Source organism: Tachyglossus aculeatus, chromosome 13 (assembly GCF_015852505.1).
Source record: "Tachyglossus aculeatus isolate mTacAcu1 chromosome 13, mTacAcu1.pri, whole genome shotgun sequence".
Taxonomy (NCBI): Eukaryota; Metazoa; Chordata; class Mammalia; order Monotremata; family Tachyglossidae; genus Tachyglossus; species Tachyglossus aculeatus.
This window is the reverse complement of record NC_052078.1, coordinates 3,836,585-3,850,725: the sequence shown is the minus strand read 5'-3', so window position 1 is coordinate 3,850,725 and position 14,141 is coordinate 3,836,585. Positions and strand designations below refer to the sequence as shown.

At 61.0% G+C, this 14,141-nt stretch overlaps 1 protein-coding gene and 1 non-coding gene across 2 annotated transcripts; one reads left to right on the top strand and one right to left on the bottom strand.

Annotated features, from left to right (window-relative positions):
* Window positions 1-409: 409 nt before the first annotated feature.
* Window positions 410-481, bottom strand: TRNAC-GCA. The gene has a single exon. It is a non-coding gene; the product is annotated as a tRNA-Cys (tRNA).
* A 3,643-nt stretch (window positions 482-4,124) lies between these two features.
* On the top strand, window positions 4,125-13,241 carry ZNF398 (zinc finger protein 398). Its single transcript, XM_038755461.1, has 6 exons — window positions 4,125-4,172; window positions 6,818-7,201; window positions 8,930-9,056; window positions 9,711-9,827; window positions 10,068-10,238; window positions 11,002-13,241. The coding sequence occupies exons 1-6, from the start codon at window positions 4,149-4,151 to the stop codon at window positions 11,922-11,924; spliced, it is 1,746 nt and encodes a 581-aa protein (XP_038611389.1). The 5' UTR covers window positions 4,125-4,148; the 3' UTR covers window positions 11,925-13,241.
* The last annotated feature ends 900 nt before the right edge of the window (window positions 13,242-14,141 follow it).

Below are 14,141 nucleotides of genomic sequence, written 5' to 3'. Positions count from 1 at the left end.
TCAGTCAGTCAGTTGGTATGGGGGGAGTAGAGCATCTAAGGGGCCATAGGACAGTGCCCGGTGCCTGGGCAACAGGTACCATCCTTGCCCTTCAGGAGTCCACAGTTTCATAGGGATGAGATGGGTACATTCCCTCACCGGCTCACTCTGAGCCATGGGAAGGCTAAGGGGAGAGTCTTCCTTCCCCAACCCGGTAAGGGAGGGTGTGGGCTTCCCAGAGACAACAGGGTCCCAGCCCTGAACTTCCCACTCCAACCCTCCCCTCCCTCCCAGAATCCCACCTGGATAGGACTGGTTCCAAGAGGAGAAACAGGATTTGGGGACTGAGCTGTTGTCAACAAGTGGAGGCCCGTGCCAGCCTGTAGTGAGGGGAAACTGGGGGCCGTAGGAACTAAAATGGAAACCAGGCAGGGGGCACCCGGATTCGAACCGGGGACCTCTTGATCTGCAGTCAAATGCTCTACCCCTGAGCTATGCCCCCTTGCCACACCAAGCACCCTAATTAGCTCCTTTTCCCCACGCAGCCACGCCTGGTACTGATGCATCTCATCAGCTCCTCCCTCAGCTCTTTTTCCTCAGTCAGTCATCAGTCAGCTGGTCTGGGGTGAGCAGAGCACCCAAAGGGCTGGAGGACAGTGCCCACTGCCCGGGCATCAGATACCATCCTTGCCCACAGTTTCATAGAGATGGGATGGGCACACACACACAAACTCACACACATACATATCAATCAGTGGTATTTATTGAGCACTTACTGTGTGCAGAGCACTGTACTAATCACTTGGGAGAGTAAGCTACATGTCTAAAACAGAACTTTCGCTCTTCCCACCCAAACCCTGTCCTCCCCCTTGACTTTCCCATCACTATATCCTTCCTTTCTCACAAGCCCGTAACCTTGGAGTTATCCTTGACTCCTCTCTCTCACTTAATCCACATAGTCAATCTGTCACTAAATCCTATCAGTTCAACCTTCACGACAATCGTTAAAATCCAGCCTTTCAACCTTCCCGACAATCGCTAAAATCCAGCTTTCCTCTCCATGCAACATGCAACCTGCTATCACGTTAATCCAATCATTTATCCTGATTACTGTATCAGCCTCCTTGCTGACCTCCCTGTCTCCAGCCTCTCCCCAGGCCAGTTCGTACTTCACTCTGCTGCCCTGATCATTTTTCCACAAAAACATTCAGGCCAGGTTTCCCCGCTCCTTAAGAACCTCCGGTGATTGCCCATCGATCTCCGTAACAAACAAAAACTCCTCACCATTGGCTTTAAAGCACTCAATGACTTTGCCCCCTCCTACCTCACCATACTGCTCTTCTACTACAAACCAGCCCACACACTTTGCTCCCCTAATTCATTCAGTCGTATTTATGGAGCGTTTACTGTGTGCAGAGCGCTGTACTAAGCGCTTGGGAAGTACAAGTCAGCAACATATAGAGATAATCCCTACCCAACATAATGCCAACCTTCTCACTGTACCTCGATCTGCCTCTATATGTTGCCAACTTGTACTTCCCAAGCGCTTAGTACAGTGTTCTGCACACAGTAAGCACTCAATAAATATGATTGAATGATCTTGTCTAGCTCACTGCCGACCTCTCGCCCACATTCTGCTTCTGGCCTGGAATGACCTCCCTCCTCATGTCCGACAGTCTCCCCCACCTCAAAGCCCATCTCCTCCACGAGGCCTTCCCTGACTCTGCCCTCCTTTCCACTTCTCCCACTCCCTTCTGTGTCACCCTGACTTGCTCCCTTTATTCATCCCCTCATCCCAGCCCCATGGCACTTCTGTCCATATCTGTAATTCACTGATTTATATTAATGTCCGTCTCCCCCCTCTAGACTATGAGCTGATTGTGGGCAGGGAAGGTGTCTGTTTATTGTTATATTGCTCTCTCCCAGGTGCTTAGTACCGTGCTCTGCACTCAGTAAGTGCTCAATAAACACAATTGATTACAATTACCCCTCCCCAAGAACGGATTCTTCCCCCGCAGACTACCCAGCCGTCCTCTATTTGAAGTAGCAAGGCGAAGTGGATAGACCATGGGTTTGGGAGTCAGAAGTGCTTGGCACATAGTAAGCGCTTAACAAATACCATTATTATTATAATTCTCATGGGTCCTCATACTGACTCTGCCACTTGTCTGCTGTGTGACCTTGGGCAAATCATTTTACTTCTCTGTGCCTCAGTTCCTTCATCTTCAAAATGGGGATTGAGACTATGAGCCCCACGTGGGACAGGGATCGTCTCCAATCGATTTGCTTGTACTTATTGCAGCGGTTAGTGCAGTGCCTGGCACATAGTAAGCGCTTAACAAATACCACGATTATTATTATTATTATTCCTCCGGCCGGCCAATAAGGGAAAGTGCCTTTTTGGTCCTAAGGATGGGGCAGGGGGCCCTGTGGGAATCCGCTGAGGTGGAAGCCTCCAGGAAGGGCTCCCTTAATTCATTCATTCAACCTTATTTATTGAGCCCTTACTGTGTGCAGAGCACTGTACTAAGCGCTTGGTCGTGGGCTCTAATTCCGGCTCCGCCACTTACCAGCTGTGTGACTTTGGGCAAGTCACTTCACTTCTCTGGGCCTCAGTTACCTCATCTGGAAAATGGGGATGGAGACTGTAAGCCAAATGTGGGACAACCTAATCACCTTGTAAACCCACCCCCCAGCGCTTAGAACAGTGCTTGGCCCACAGAAAGTGCTTAACAAAGACCATTATTATTATTATTATTATTACAATTCAGCAATAAAAAGAGACCAGCCCGGGCCCCCACGTGCACAGAGGCGAAGAGAGGCTTCCTTCAAATGGCCCCCGCTCCCGGCGGCAGGCGGCAGGGGGCGCTGTGGGGACCCGCTCGGTAGAAGACGGGAGGAAAGGCTTCCTTAAAAGGCCCCCGCTTCCGGCAGCAGGGGGCGCTGTGAAAGTCTTCCTTGAAGGGCCCCGCCCCAGGCGGCAGGGGGCGCTGTGACAGTCTTCCTTGCAGGGCCCCGCTCCCGGCGGCAGGGGGCGCTGTGGGGATCCGTGAAGAAACATTCCCTTGCAGGGCCCCGCTCTAGGCGGCAGGGGGGCGCTGTGAAAGTCTTCCTTGCAGAGCCCCGCTCCCGGCGGCAGGGGGCGCTGTGGGGATCCGTGAAGAAACATTCCCTTGCAGGGTCCCGCTCTCGGCGGCAGGGGGCGCTGTGACAGTCTTCCTTGCAGGGCCCCGCTCCCGTCGGCAGGAGGCGCTATGAAAGCCCTCCTTGCAGGGTCCCGCTCTCGGCGGCAGGGGGCACTGTGACAGTCTTCCTTGCAGGGCCCCGCTCCCGGCGGCAGGAGGCGCTGTGGGGACCCGTGAGGAAAGCTTTCCTTGCAGGGTCCCGCTCCCGGCGGCAGGGGGCGCTGTGGGGACCCGTGAGGAAAGCTTTCCTTGCAGGGTCCCGCTCCCTGTGGCAGGGGGCGCTGTGGGGACCCGTGAGGAAAGTCTTCCTTGCAGGGCCTCGCTCCGGGAGGCAGGGGGCGCTGTGGAAGCCTTCCTCGCAGAGCCCCGCTCCCGGCGGCAGGGGGCGCTGTGACCGCGTCCCTCGCAGGGCCCCGCTCCTGGCGGCAGGGGGCGCTGTGGCCGCGTCCCTCGCAGGGGCCCGCTCCCGGAGGCAGGGGGCGCTGTGGGGACCCGTGAGGAAAGCCTTCTTTGCAGATCCTCGCTCCCGGCGGCAGGGGGCGCTGTGGGGACCCGTGCGGAAAGTCTTCCTTGCAAGGGCCCCGCTCCGGGCGGCAGGGGGCGTTGTGAAAGCCTTCTTTGCAGATCCTCGCTCTCGGCGGCAGGGGGGCGCTGTGGGGACCCGTGAGGAAAGTCTTCCTTGCAAGGGCCCCGCTCCGGGCGGCAGGGGGCGCTGTGGCCGCGCCCCTCGCAGGGCCCCACCCCCGGCGGCAGGGGGCGCTGTGGGGGCGAGCTCGGTGGACGACGGGAGGAGCGTCCCCCCCCCCCCCCCCCGCGGGCTCCCGGCATGCACCGGGGCCGCGCGCGCTCCCGCCGCCCCGCCGCTCGCGCCGCCGCCGCCGCCGCCGCCGGTCCGGGCGCGCGCCTCGCCGACCGGCCCGGGAGGGGGTGGTGGTGGAGGGGAGCCCGCCCGCGCGCGCGCGCCCGCCCGTTTGCGCCTGCGCCATGGCCCAGCCGGCCCCCGTGCAGGTGAGCACACTGAGCGAGGCGCTGGGCGCGCCGTTGCCGGCGCTCGGTAGGCGGCCCGGCGGCGGGGGCGCCTCCCCCGCTCCGCCCGCGGCCCGCCCGGGCTGCTGCTGCTGCTGCTGTTGGCCGAGCGCCGGGGAGCGGTCGGACCAATCGCGCCGGTTATTGGGGCGCCCGGTCGGTGGCGCTTACTTAGTGAGCGCCCACCGCCCGCCCGCCCGCCACTGGGACAATCCATCAATCAATCCGTCGTATTTACTGAGCGCCTACTGCGTGCAGGGCACTGTACTAAGCGCCTGGGAAGGACAAGGCCTTCAAGGCCCTGCTGAGAGCTCACCTCCTCCAGGAGGCCTTCCCACACTGAGCCCCTTCCTTCCTCTCCCCCTCGTCCCCCTCTCCACCCCCCCATCTTACCTCCTTCCCTTCCCCACACTACCTGTATATATGTTTGTACATATTTATTACTCTATTTTATTTGTACCTATGTATTCTATTTATTTTATTTTGTTAGTCTGTTTGGTTTTGTTCTCCGTCTCCCCCTTTTAGGCTGTGAGCCCACTGGTGGGTAGCGACTGTCTCTAAATGTTGCCAATTTGTACTTCCCAAGCGCTTAGTCCAGTGCTCTGCACGTAGTAAGCGCTCAATAAATACGATTGATGATGATGATGACGACAAAGCGAGGCGGCCACAGGGAGAGGCAGGCCCCACCCAGTCCCGGGCTCGCAGTGTGGACGGGGAGAATAAGTGAATCAAAGTGACTACATTCATCGTCACGTCTGTTAAGCGCTTAGTATGTGCCACGCACTGTACTAAGCGCTGGAATATATTGTGGCCGTGGGGGTCGGGGGGGTGGCCGAGTGGAGGGGGAAAATCCAAGCGCAAGGCCCAAATCCCGGCTCCGCCAGTTGCCAGCTGTGTGACCTTGGGCCAGTCACTTCGCTTCTCTGGGCCTCAGTTCCCTCATCTGTAAAATGGGGATTGACCGTGAGCCCCCCCCGTGGGGCAACCCGATCACCTTGTATCTCCCCAGCGCTTAGAACAGTGCTTTGCCCATAGTAAGCGCTTAATAAATGCCATTAAAAAAAAAAAAGGGAGGTGGAGGAGGAGAAGAGGAAGTGTTAAGTACAAAATCATCAGTGTGTTCTGCCGTATTGGTCTATCAACTCTGTTGTTTAGGGCTTTTCCAAGTGTCTATCACTACCACTACTAATAATAGTGATGGCATTTATTAAGCGCTTACTGCGTGCCAAGCACCGTCCTAAGCTCTGGGGAGTTTACAAGGTGATCAGGTTGTCCCAAGGGGGGCTCCCAGTCTAAACCCCCATTTTACAGATGAGGCCCAGAGAAGGTACGTGGCTTGCCCAAGGTCACACAGCTGAGAAGTGGCGGAGCCGGGATTAGAACCCACGACCTCCAACCCCCAAGCCCGGGCTCTTTCCACTGAGCCGCCCCACTACATTGCTGTGCGGACAGCGAGTGCTCCAATGCCACCGCTTAGTTGAAAGGAAACGAGGGCTCAGTCGGGGAAGACCTCCTGGAGGAGAGGTCTGCTTCATCCCCGTTTTACAGAGGAGGAGACTGAGGCACAGAGGGGTCAAGTGACTGTTTTCTTAGACTGTGAGCCCACTGTTGGGTAGGGACTGTCTCTATATGTTGCCAATTTGTACTTCCCAAGCGCTTAGTGCAGTGCTCTGCACATAGTAAGCGCTCAATAAATACGACTGATGATGTTTTGTTCTCTGTCTCCCCCTTCTAGACCGTGAGCCCATTTTTGGGTAGGGACTGTATATGTTGCCAGCTTGTACTTCCCAAGCGCTTAATACAGTGCTCTGCACACAGTAAGTGCTCAATAAATACGATTGACGATGATGATGATGATGTATTAAGCACTTACTGTGTGCAGAGCACTGTGTTGAGCACCCGGAAGGGGACAGTACAACAGAGCCCATAGACGTGTACCCTGCCCACCAGGGCTTCCGTTCTCAATGGGCGGGAGCTGGGGCCGCCCGAGGCAGAATTGGGGTCCCCCCAAACGTCCACGGAATGGAGGCCTGGTGGCCAAGCCGCTTGGGGAGGGAACGTCCCGGGAGCCGTCCGGCAGCGAGACCGCGGTAGGGACCCCAATCCCCCCGGCCCCAAATCCCCTCCTTGCAAGCCAAAGGATAATGACAGTAATAACATTAACTGCGGTATTTGTTAAGCGCTGACAGCGTGTCAGGCGCTGTGCTGAGCGCCAGGGTAGATGTGACAGTCAGGTTGGACGCAGTCCCCGTCCCAATCCCTATTTTACAGATGGGGGAGTTGAGGCACGACGGGGAAGCTAAGTGGGCCCACAGCAGATGAGTGGCGGAGCCGGGATTAGAATCCGGATCCTTCTTTTAGACTTTTAGTCTGTGAGCCCACTGTTGGGTAGGGACCGTCTCCATATGTTGCCAATTTGTACTTCCCAAGCGTTTAGTACGGTGCTCTGCACATAGTAAGCGCTCAATAAATACGATTGATGAGGATGATCCTTCTGATTCCCAGGCCCGGGCTGTAGCCGCTAGGCCTCGCTGGTGCTACGCGATGGGCCGGATGGATCGGGGAGGGGCCTGGGGGTCTTCCGGCCCCCCGCCCACCCTCCCCCGCCTCCCCCCAACTGTCCACAGGCTTCGGAGCGGGACCCCGAGGGCAGCCCCACCCTGCCGTTCTGCCAGCCGCCCGCCAGCGAGGCCCACCTGCACACGGCGGCCATCTCCCTGTGGACCGTGGTGGCCGCCGTGCAGGCCGTGGAGCGCAAGGTGGAGGTGCACGGCCGCCGGCTGCTGGGCCTGGAGGGCCGGGCCGGCTCGGCCGAGAAGAAGCTGGCCGACTGCGAGCGGACGGCGGCCGAGTTCGGCAGCCGGCTGGAGGGCAAGTGGGCCGTGCTGGAGACGCTGCTGCAGGAGTACGGGCTCCTGCAGAGGAGGCTGGAGAACATGGAGAACCTGCTCAGGAACAGGAACTTCTGGGTCCTCCGCTTCCCCCCGGCCACCAACGGCGAGGTCCCCAAGGTGAGCGGGGCCGGGGCCGGGGAGGGGTCCCTGGGCAGCGCTGGCTTGTCCGGGGGTTGCCCGAAGCGCTTTCGTTCCTTAATAATAATGATGATGGTGTTTATTAAGCGCCTGCTTTGTGCAAAGCGCCGTACTAAGCGCTGGGGAGGTTACAGGTAAGAACAGAGAAGCAGCGTGGCTCAGTGGGAAAGAGCCTGGGCTTTGGAGTCAGAGGTCATGGGTTCAAATCCCGGCTCTGCCGAGTGTCAGCTGTGTGACTTTGGGCAAGTCACTTCTCTGTGCCTCAGTTCCCTCACCTGTAAAATGGGGATGAAGACTGTGAGCCCCCCATGGGACAACCTGGTCACTTTGTAACCTCCCCAGCGCTTAGAACAGTGCTTTGCACATAGTAAGCGCTTAATAAATGCCGTCATTATTATTATTATTATTATTACAAGGTGATCAGGTTGTCCCATTGTGGGGGGGCCCACAGTCTTAATCCCCGTTTTCCAGATGAGGTAACTGAGGCCCAGAGAAGTGAAGTGACTTGCCCAAAGTCACCCGGCTGACAGGTGGTGGAGCCGGGATTTGAACCCATGACCTCTGACTCCAAAGCCCAGGCTCTTTCCACTGAGCCACGCTGCCTCCTTGGGCCCGAGTGGGGGTTCTCGGGGACAACCAGCGCGCGAGGCCCCGGGCAGCGAATCCGCCACTTGTCCGCTGGATGACCTTGGGCGAGTCCTCTGTGACCTCAGCCACCTCGTCTGTAAAATGGGGATTTAGACCGTGAGCCCCACGCGGGACAGGGACTGTGACCGACCTGACTGATTAGCTTGTCCAACTCGAATAGCTTGTATAATAATAATAGTATTTATTAAGTGCTTACACTGTGCTAAATGCTGGGGAGGTTACAAGGTGATCAGGTTGTCCCACGGGGGGCTCACAGTCTTAACCCCCGTTTTACAGATAAGGTAACTAAGACACAAAGAAGTGAAGTGACTTGCCCAAAGTCCCACAGCTGACAATTGGCAGAGCTGGGATTTGAACCCATGACCTCCGACTCCCAAGCCCGGGCTCTTTCCACTGACCCACACTGCTGTATCTACCCCAGCGCTTAAAACAGGGCTTGGCACTTAGCGCTTGCTTCATTCATTCATCCAATCATATGTATTGAGCGCTTACCGTGTGCAGAGCTCTGTACTAAACGCTTGGGAAGTGCAGTACAGGAATAAAGGGGGACGACCCCCGCCCATACCGGCTTTACGGTCTAAAAGAGGGGAGACAGACATCGAAACGAGTAAACGGACATCAAACAAATGCCACAGCCGATCGGCCCCGACGCTTAGTACGGTACCTGGTACGTAGTAAGTGCTGAACAAATACCCTAGGAAAAGGAGACACGAGAGCCCTTTGTCCTCAAGGAGGTAGAAAATCCTCACCATTTCGGGGGGCCTCCCTTGGATCCATGAGATCCCTCCGGAAGAGGGGGCGCCGAGCCCGTCACTCACCATCAGCCGCATCTTGGTTCCCGTAGAAACGAGCGTCAGTGGGAAGAACGAGGTGGGGAGGGGGGCATCCGCCGAGCGGGGGCTCCATCCATCCCACAGGCTCGCACCCTTCCCGACACGCTGGGGAAAGGGCGCCGAGACCGGGCCGTGGGCCGGGGAGGGCCAGGCACGGGGATCCCCTACCCGGGCCTGGAGGGGAGAGCGCCCCGGGGCCCAAGTCCAGCCCCGCCTCTGGTCGCAGGTCCCGGTGATATTCGACGACGTCTCCGTCTACTTCTCCGCGCCGGAGTGGGAGAAGCTGGAGGACTGGCAGAAGGAGCTCTACAAGAATATTATGAAGGGCAACTACGAGTCCCTGGTCTCCATGGGTGAGGGCGGGCCCCCTCCAATCTGGCTGGGGGCGGGGGGCAGCGGGGTGGGCCGCAGACCCTAGGAAAAACCAGAGGGCGATTCCTTCAGTATTCCCTGAATCCCTCACCCCTGGCTCCCCTCTTCCTTCTGGCTATTGGGCCATCGGCCAGGTAGGGCCCCCCCGCCCCGTCAATCCTAAACAGAAGGAGGGAAACATCTATCGTATTTATTGAGCGCTTATCGGGTGCAGAGCACCGTACTAAGCTCTTGGGAGACTTCCCAAGCGCTTAGTACAGTGCTCTGCACATAGTAAGCGCTCAATAAATACGATTGATGATGATGATGATGCAACAGAATTGGTGGACAGGCTCCCTGCCCACAGCGAGCTTCCCGTCTAGAGGAAGGAGGGAGTGCCACATAAAGAGCTAATACGATCCCTGCCCTGTCCCGTCCTTCCCCGGAGAGACTGTTCCCCCTCCTGGCATGATTTCAGGGAGCTTAGACGGGCAGCGGTTCAGCAGAGAAGGCCTCTGGGAGGAGGTGGGAGGCCTGGCTCCGGGATCGTGAGCGACCGGGGACTAGGACGAGGGGGTAGGGGGTGGGCTTGCCCCCGGGTGAAAATTGAGGCCGGCCCGACCAGCCAACGTCCCCCCCATCCCGCCCACCCCCAGACTACGCCATGTCCCAGCCCGACATCCTGTCCCAGCCCGCGCCCGACGAGACCCCGAACGTCGCAGAGGCCCAGCCCGAGGCCGAGGAGCAGGCCGCACTATCGGGCCCCAATGCCGGTGAGTGGGGGTGGGAGAGGACCCGCCCACTCGGCCCTTCTCCCCCCACCCCCTTCGGGTCAGTGCTGTCCGGAGCCGTGGCCGGCCAAAGCCGTGCCCCCCAGGCTTGGGATGCCGGTGGACCCCCGGGGTGTAGCCCTCCGGGCCTTGGCGGGTCCGGGAGTGGGGACGCGGGAGCGGGTCTCCCCCGAAACGGCCGCACGCGACAGCTGGGCCCGCCTCCTCCTCCGTCCGGACCAGAACCCGGCATTTCCGCCTCGGATATCCTGTCCTGGATCAAGCAAGAGGAGGAGCCCGGGGGCGAGAGGCTGCGGGGCTTGGTGGAGGAGCAGGGGCAGGAGCAGGAGCAGGAGGAGGCCGAGGACGCCGCGGAGGAAGCAGCAGCCCAGGCTGACCAGGGCCCCTACGGCGGTGAGCGGCTGGGGCTTGGGGCTCGGGGGGGGCACCGGGCAGCAACGACGATGCGGGATCACCAGATCGGACCCAGCCCCCGCCCCTCCTAGGCTCTCGCGATCTAAGAGGGAGGCCCGGGGATCTGGCCCCCCTCGTACAGATGAGGACACTGAAGCCCAGAGGTAAAATGACCAGCCCAAGGTCACCCTGCAGGCCGGCGGCCTTGCCGGGGCTGGGCTCCAGGTCTCCTGGCCGTGGGTTCTCACCCCGGCTCCGTCTCTTGTCTGCCGTGTGGCCTCGGGCAAGTCATTTAACTTCTCTGGGCCTCGGGCAAGTCATTTAACTTCTCTGGGCCTCGAGCAAGTCATTTAACTTCTCTGAGCCTCAGGTACCTCATCTAGAAAAAGGGGCTGAAGACCGTGAGTCCCGTGCGGGACAGGGACCGCGTCCAAATCGATTTGCCCGTATCCGCTCCAGCGCTCAATACAGGGCCTGGCACCTAGTAAGCGCTTTAACAGACCCCATAATAATAATAATAATTACTCCTGGGCCCCGGGCTCTTTGCCTCCCAAGCTCCCCGCGGCTCCGGGCTGGCTTGTGAGCAGCAGCAAGCTACCTCCCGCCACCCCCTCTACCTGGGGCGGCGGTGCCAAGGGGCGATCCCCAGGAGGTCGACGCAGGGTGACCCCGGGATCCCCACCTCTCACCACGCCCGCCCCCCACCCCGTCTGTAACGACCGGGCCTCCCCCGGCGGCCTGACGACGCTCCCCTTCGTTTCAGCGGGCGACGGATTTGCAGTCAAGGCGGAAGGCCCGGTCCCGGCCCAGGGCCCGGCGGTGCCCGCCGAGGAAAACCGTGCGGGCCCGGCCGGCGGGAGCCCGGTCCCGGCGGCCCCGCAGGCCCCCCGCCCCGGGGCCGGCCCCCGGGAGCCCGGCGAGGCGGAGGCGGGCACGCCGCGCGGGAAGGCCTCCGGCGGGCGGGACGGGCCCCCGGCCCAGCGGCCCGGCCCGGCGGGGGGCGAGCGGCCCTACCAGTGCGCCCACTGCGGCAAGGGCTTCGTGCACCCGTCGCGCCTGACGTACCACCTGCGCGTGCACACGGGCGAGCGGCCCTACGCCTGCGCCGACTGCGGCAAGACCTTCGCGGACCGGTCCCGGCTGAGCAGCCACCGGCGGGCCCACGCGGCCGGGGCGGGGGCCGGCGGGGGCCCCCACGCCTGCGCCCAGTGCGGCCGCAGCTTCGGCCTGAAGATCGGCCTGCTCCTGCACCAGCGCGGCCACAGGCAGGAGAGGCGCACCTTCGCCTGCGCCCAGTGCGGCCTCCACTTCAACTGCCACTCGGGCCTGGTCCGCCACCGGATGATCCACACGGGCGAGCGGCCCTACCCGTGCCCCGACTGCGCCAAGAGCTTCGTGCGCAAGGAGCACCTGCTCAACCACCGGCGGCTGCACACGGGCGAGCGCCCCTTCCACTGCGCCCACTGCGGCAAGAGCTTCATCCGCAAGCACCACCTCATGAAGCATCAGCGCATCCACACGGGCGAGCGGCCCTACCCGTGCCCGCGCTGCGACAAGGGCTTCCGCTACAAGCGGGCCCTCGAGGACCACCTGCGCGAGCACCCCCCCGAGCCCCCGGACCCCCACGGCCTCCCGCCGGGGCCCGGGCCCGAGGCCGCGGACGGCAGGGAGGGGGGCGGGTGGTGAGGCCGGCCGGGGAGGGGAGGCCGTCCTCGCCCCGGCGCCGCCCTCCGTCTCCCCTCCCCGCCACCGGCTCCGGGCCGGCTTACTTCCCGTCTGGCCCGCCGGCCCCCAGACGCGACCCCCTCACCTTTCCGGGACCGCCCCCGCCACACGACTTTGACCGTTCCCGCTCGGTCGGGTTCGAGCTGACCCCGTACGGACGACACCTCCCTCCGGGATGCCCCTTCTTGTCATTCCCTCCCGGCTCTCGTGTTGGGGTGGGCCCCTGTGACCCCCCACCCCTTCCCCATGCTGCACTGCTCGGGCCCCTCACGAACCGTGACGTGAGGGGCTGACGGACCCCTGACTCCTCCCTGTCAGCCTCCATCCCGGGGGTCTGGTAACTGGGCGGCCCCTTCTGCCGCCCCTCACCGGGACCGAGACCCCCGTTGTCCCAGAGAGTACGCCGGGGGGGGCGGGGGCTCCCCTGGGCAGGCCCAGCCCCCAACCCCGTGGCCAGAGACCCTCTTGGGGCAGCAGAACGTGGACATCCTCGACCCCGCCACCGCGGCAGGGGGTGGACGGAGGAGCGCTCCGCCTTGTACATAGACTCGACGACAGCCCTACCCCAGGTTCTTCTGCCGGAAGGACCCCACCACGCTCCAGCGGACGGAGCTGACCACCTCCCCGGTCAGCTGGTCCAAATGGAGGACCCGGCGTCCACGCTGCCGCCCCCCCTTCCTCGTCCGGGGCTGTTGGTGTGCCGGCCGTGAGGTCCCGCTGCAGGGATGGATGTGGGGGGGCAGGCGTGCCTCTTCCCCAGGCACCTCCCTCCCCTTCCAGGACGGGCGGACGTGGCTCGGCCCCCTGCCCCGAGCTTCGCGGGGACACGATGGGCAAGGCCAAGCCCAGAGGGCAGGGGAGGCGGCGTGAGAAAGCACCTGCTCCTTTCCAACTGACCGGGCCACGTCTCCGTCTGGCGTGGAGCAAGGTGGGCGACCCACCCCAGCGCCCAGATTGAGTGACGTGGCTGCCTAACAGTACCGTCGGTGATCACACCCCCGAAACCCACTCCCCTCCTCTCCGCCCTGCCACTGTTGGGGGTGAGGGGGAGGAAACTCACCCATTGCTCTGTGGCTTAGGCCCAGAAGGGACGACTTCCTCAAATCAGCAGCTCCGACGATCACAACCCCCTGCCCGCTGCTCGCAGGGGTCGGGCCGGGGTCCGCAGAGCTGCCTGCGCATCCTGCTTTTCTCCTCCCGGACCCAGGCCGAGCCCCACCCTGCAGTTCAGGGGCTCAGGACGGGCTTCTGTTCAAGTCAATAAAAGCCGAATGAATTCCTAACATCACCCCTTATCCTCTCCTGGGTGGGTAGTGGGTGGCGGATGCTCCCCGTCTCCTCAATAATAATTGTGGTATTCATTAAGCGCTTATTATGTACCAGGCCCTGTACTAAGTCATTCATTCAGTCGTATTTATTGAGCGCTTACTGTGTGCAGAGCACTGGACTAAGCGCTTGGGAAGTACAAGTCGGCAACAGATAGAGACGGTCCCTACCCAACAACGGGCTCGCAGTCTAGATGGGGGAGCCCTGGGGCCGATACAAGCAAACCGGGTTGGACACAGTCCCTTTCCCACCTCAGTTCTCAGTCTCGATCCCCATCTTCCAGATGAGGGAACCGAGGCCCAGAGGAAGTGTAGCGACTCGCCCAGGATCACACAGCAGACAAGTGGTGGAGTCGGGATTAGAACCCAGAACCTTCCAACTCCCAGGCCCATGCTGTACCTGCTAGGCCGGGCTGTTTCTCAACCTTTTCCCAGACCCCGCTTCCTAATGGGATGTGAGCCCGGTCAGCCCTCAAACGCGGCCATCCCGGGTAGAGAGGAGATAACCGGATGGGACAAACGGTGTCGCCTCAGGGAAGGAGCCTGGGCACTAGAGTCAGGGGACTTGGGTGCCATCCCGGTTCTGCCACTCGCCTGCTGTGTGACCTTGGGCAAGTCGCTTCACTCCCTCTGGGCCTCAGTTACCTCATCCGGATAATGGGGATTAAAGACGCCAGCCTCTGTGGGGCACGGACTGTGTCCAACCTGAGTAGCTCGAGTCTACTCCAAAGTGTAGTATTGTGCTGTGTGCACTTAGTAAGTGCTTAACAAATACCACTAAAAAAAAAATGTGTGCATCTCAGGCTCATGTGGGGCTTGTAGTCTACGAGGAAGGGCCCCTCTCCGCTACAGG

Excerpts from the sequence above, each read along its gene's own strand:
- ZNF398 (XM_038755461.1), top strand. The coding sequence starts at position 4,149 with ATGGCCCAGCCGGCCCCCGTGCAG. Across the intron at positions 4,173-6,817 it reads CCCAGCCGGCCCCCGTGCAG|GCTTCGGAGCGGGACCCCGA; the intron begins GTGAGCACACTG and ends AACTGTCCACAG. Across the intron at positions 9,828-10,067 it reads ACTATCGGGCCCCAATGCCG|AACCCGGCATTTCCGCCTCG; the intron begins GTGAGTGGGGGT and ends CGTCCGGACCAG.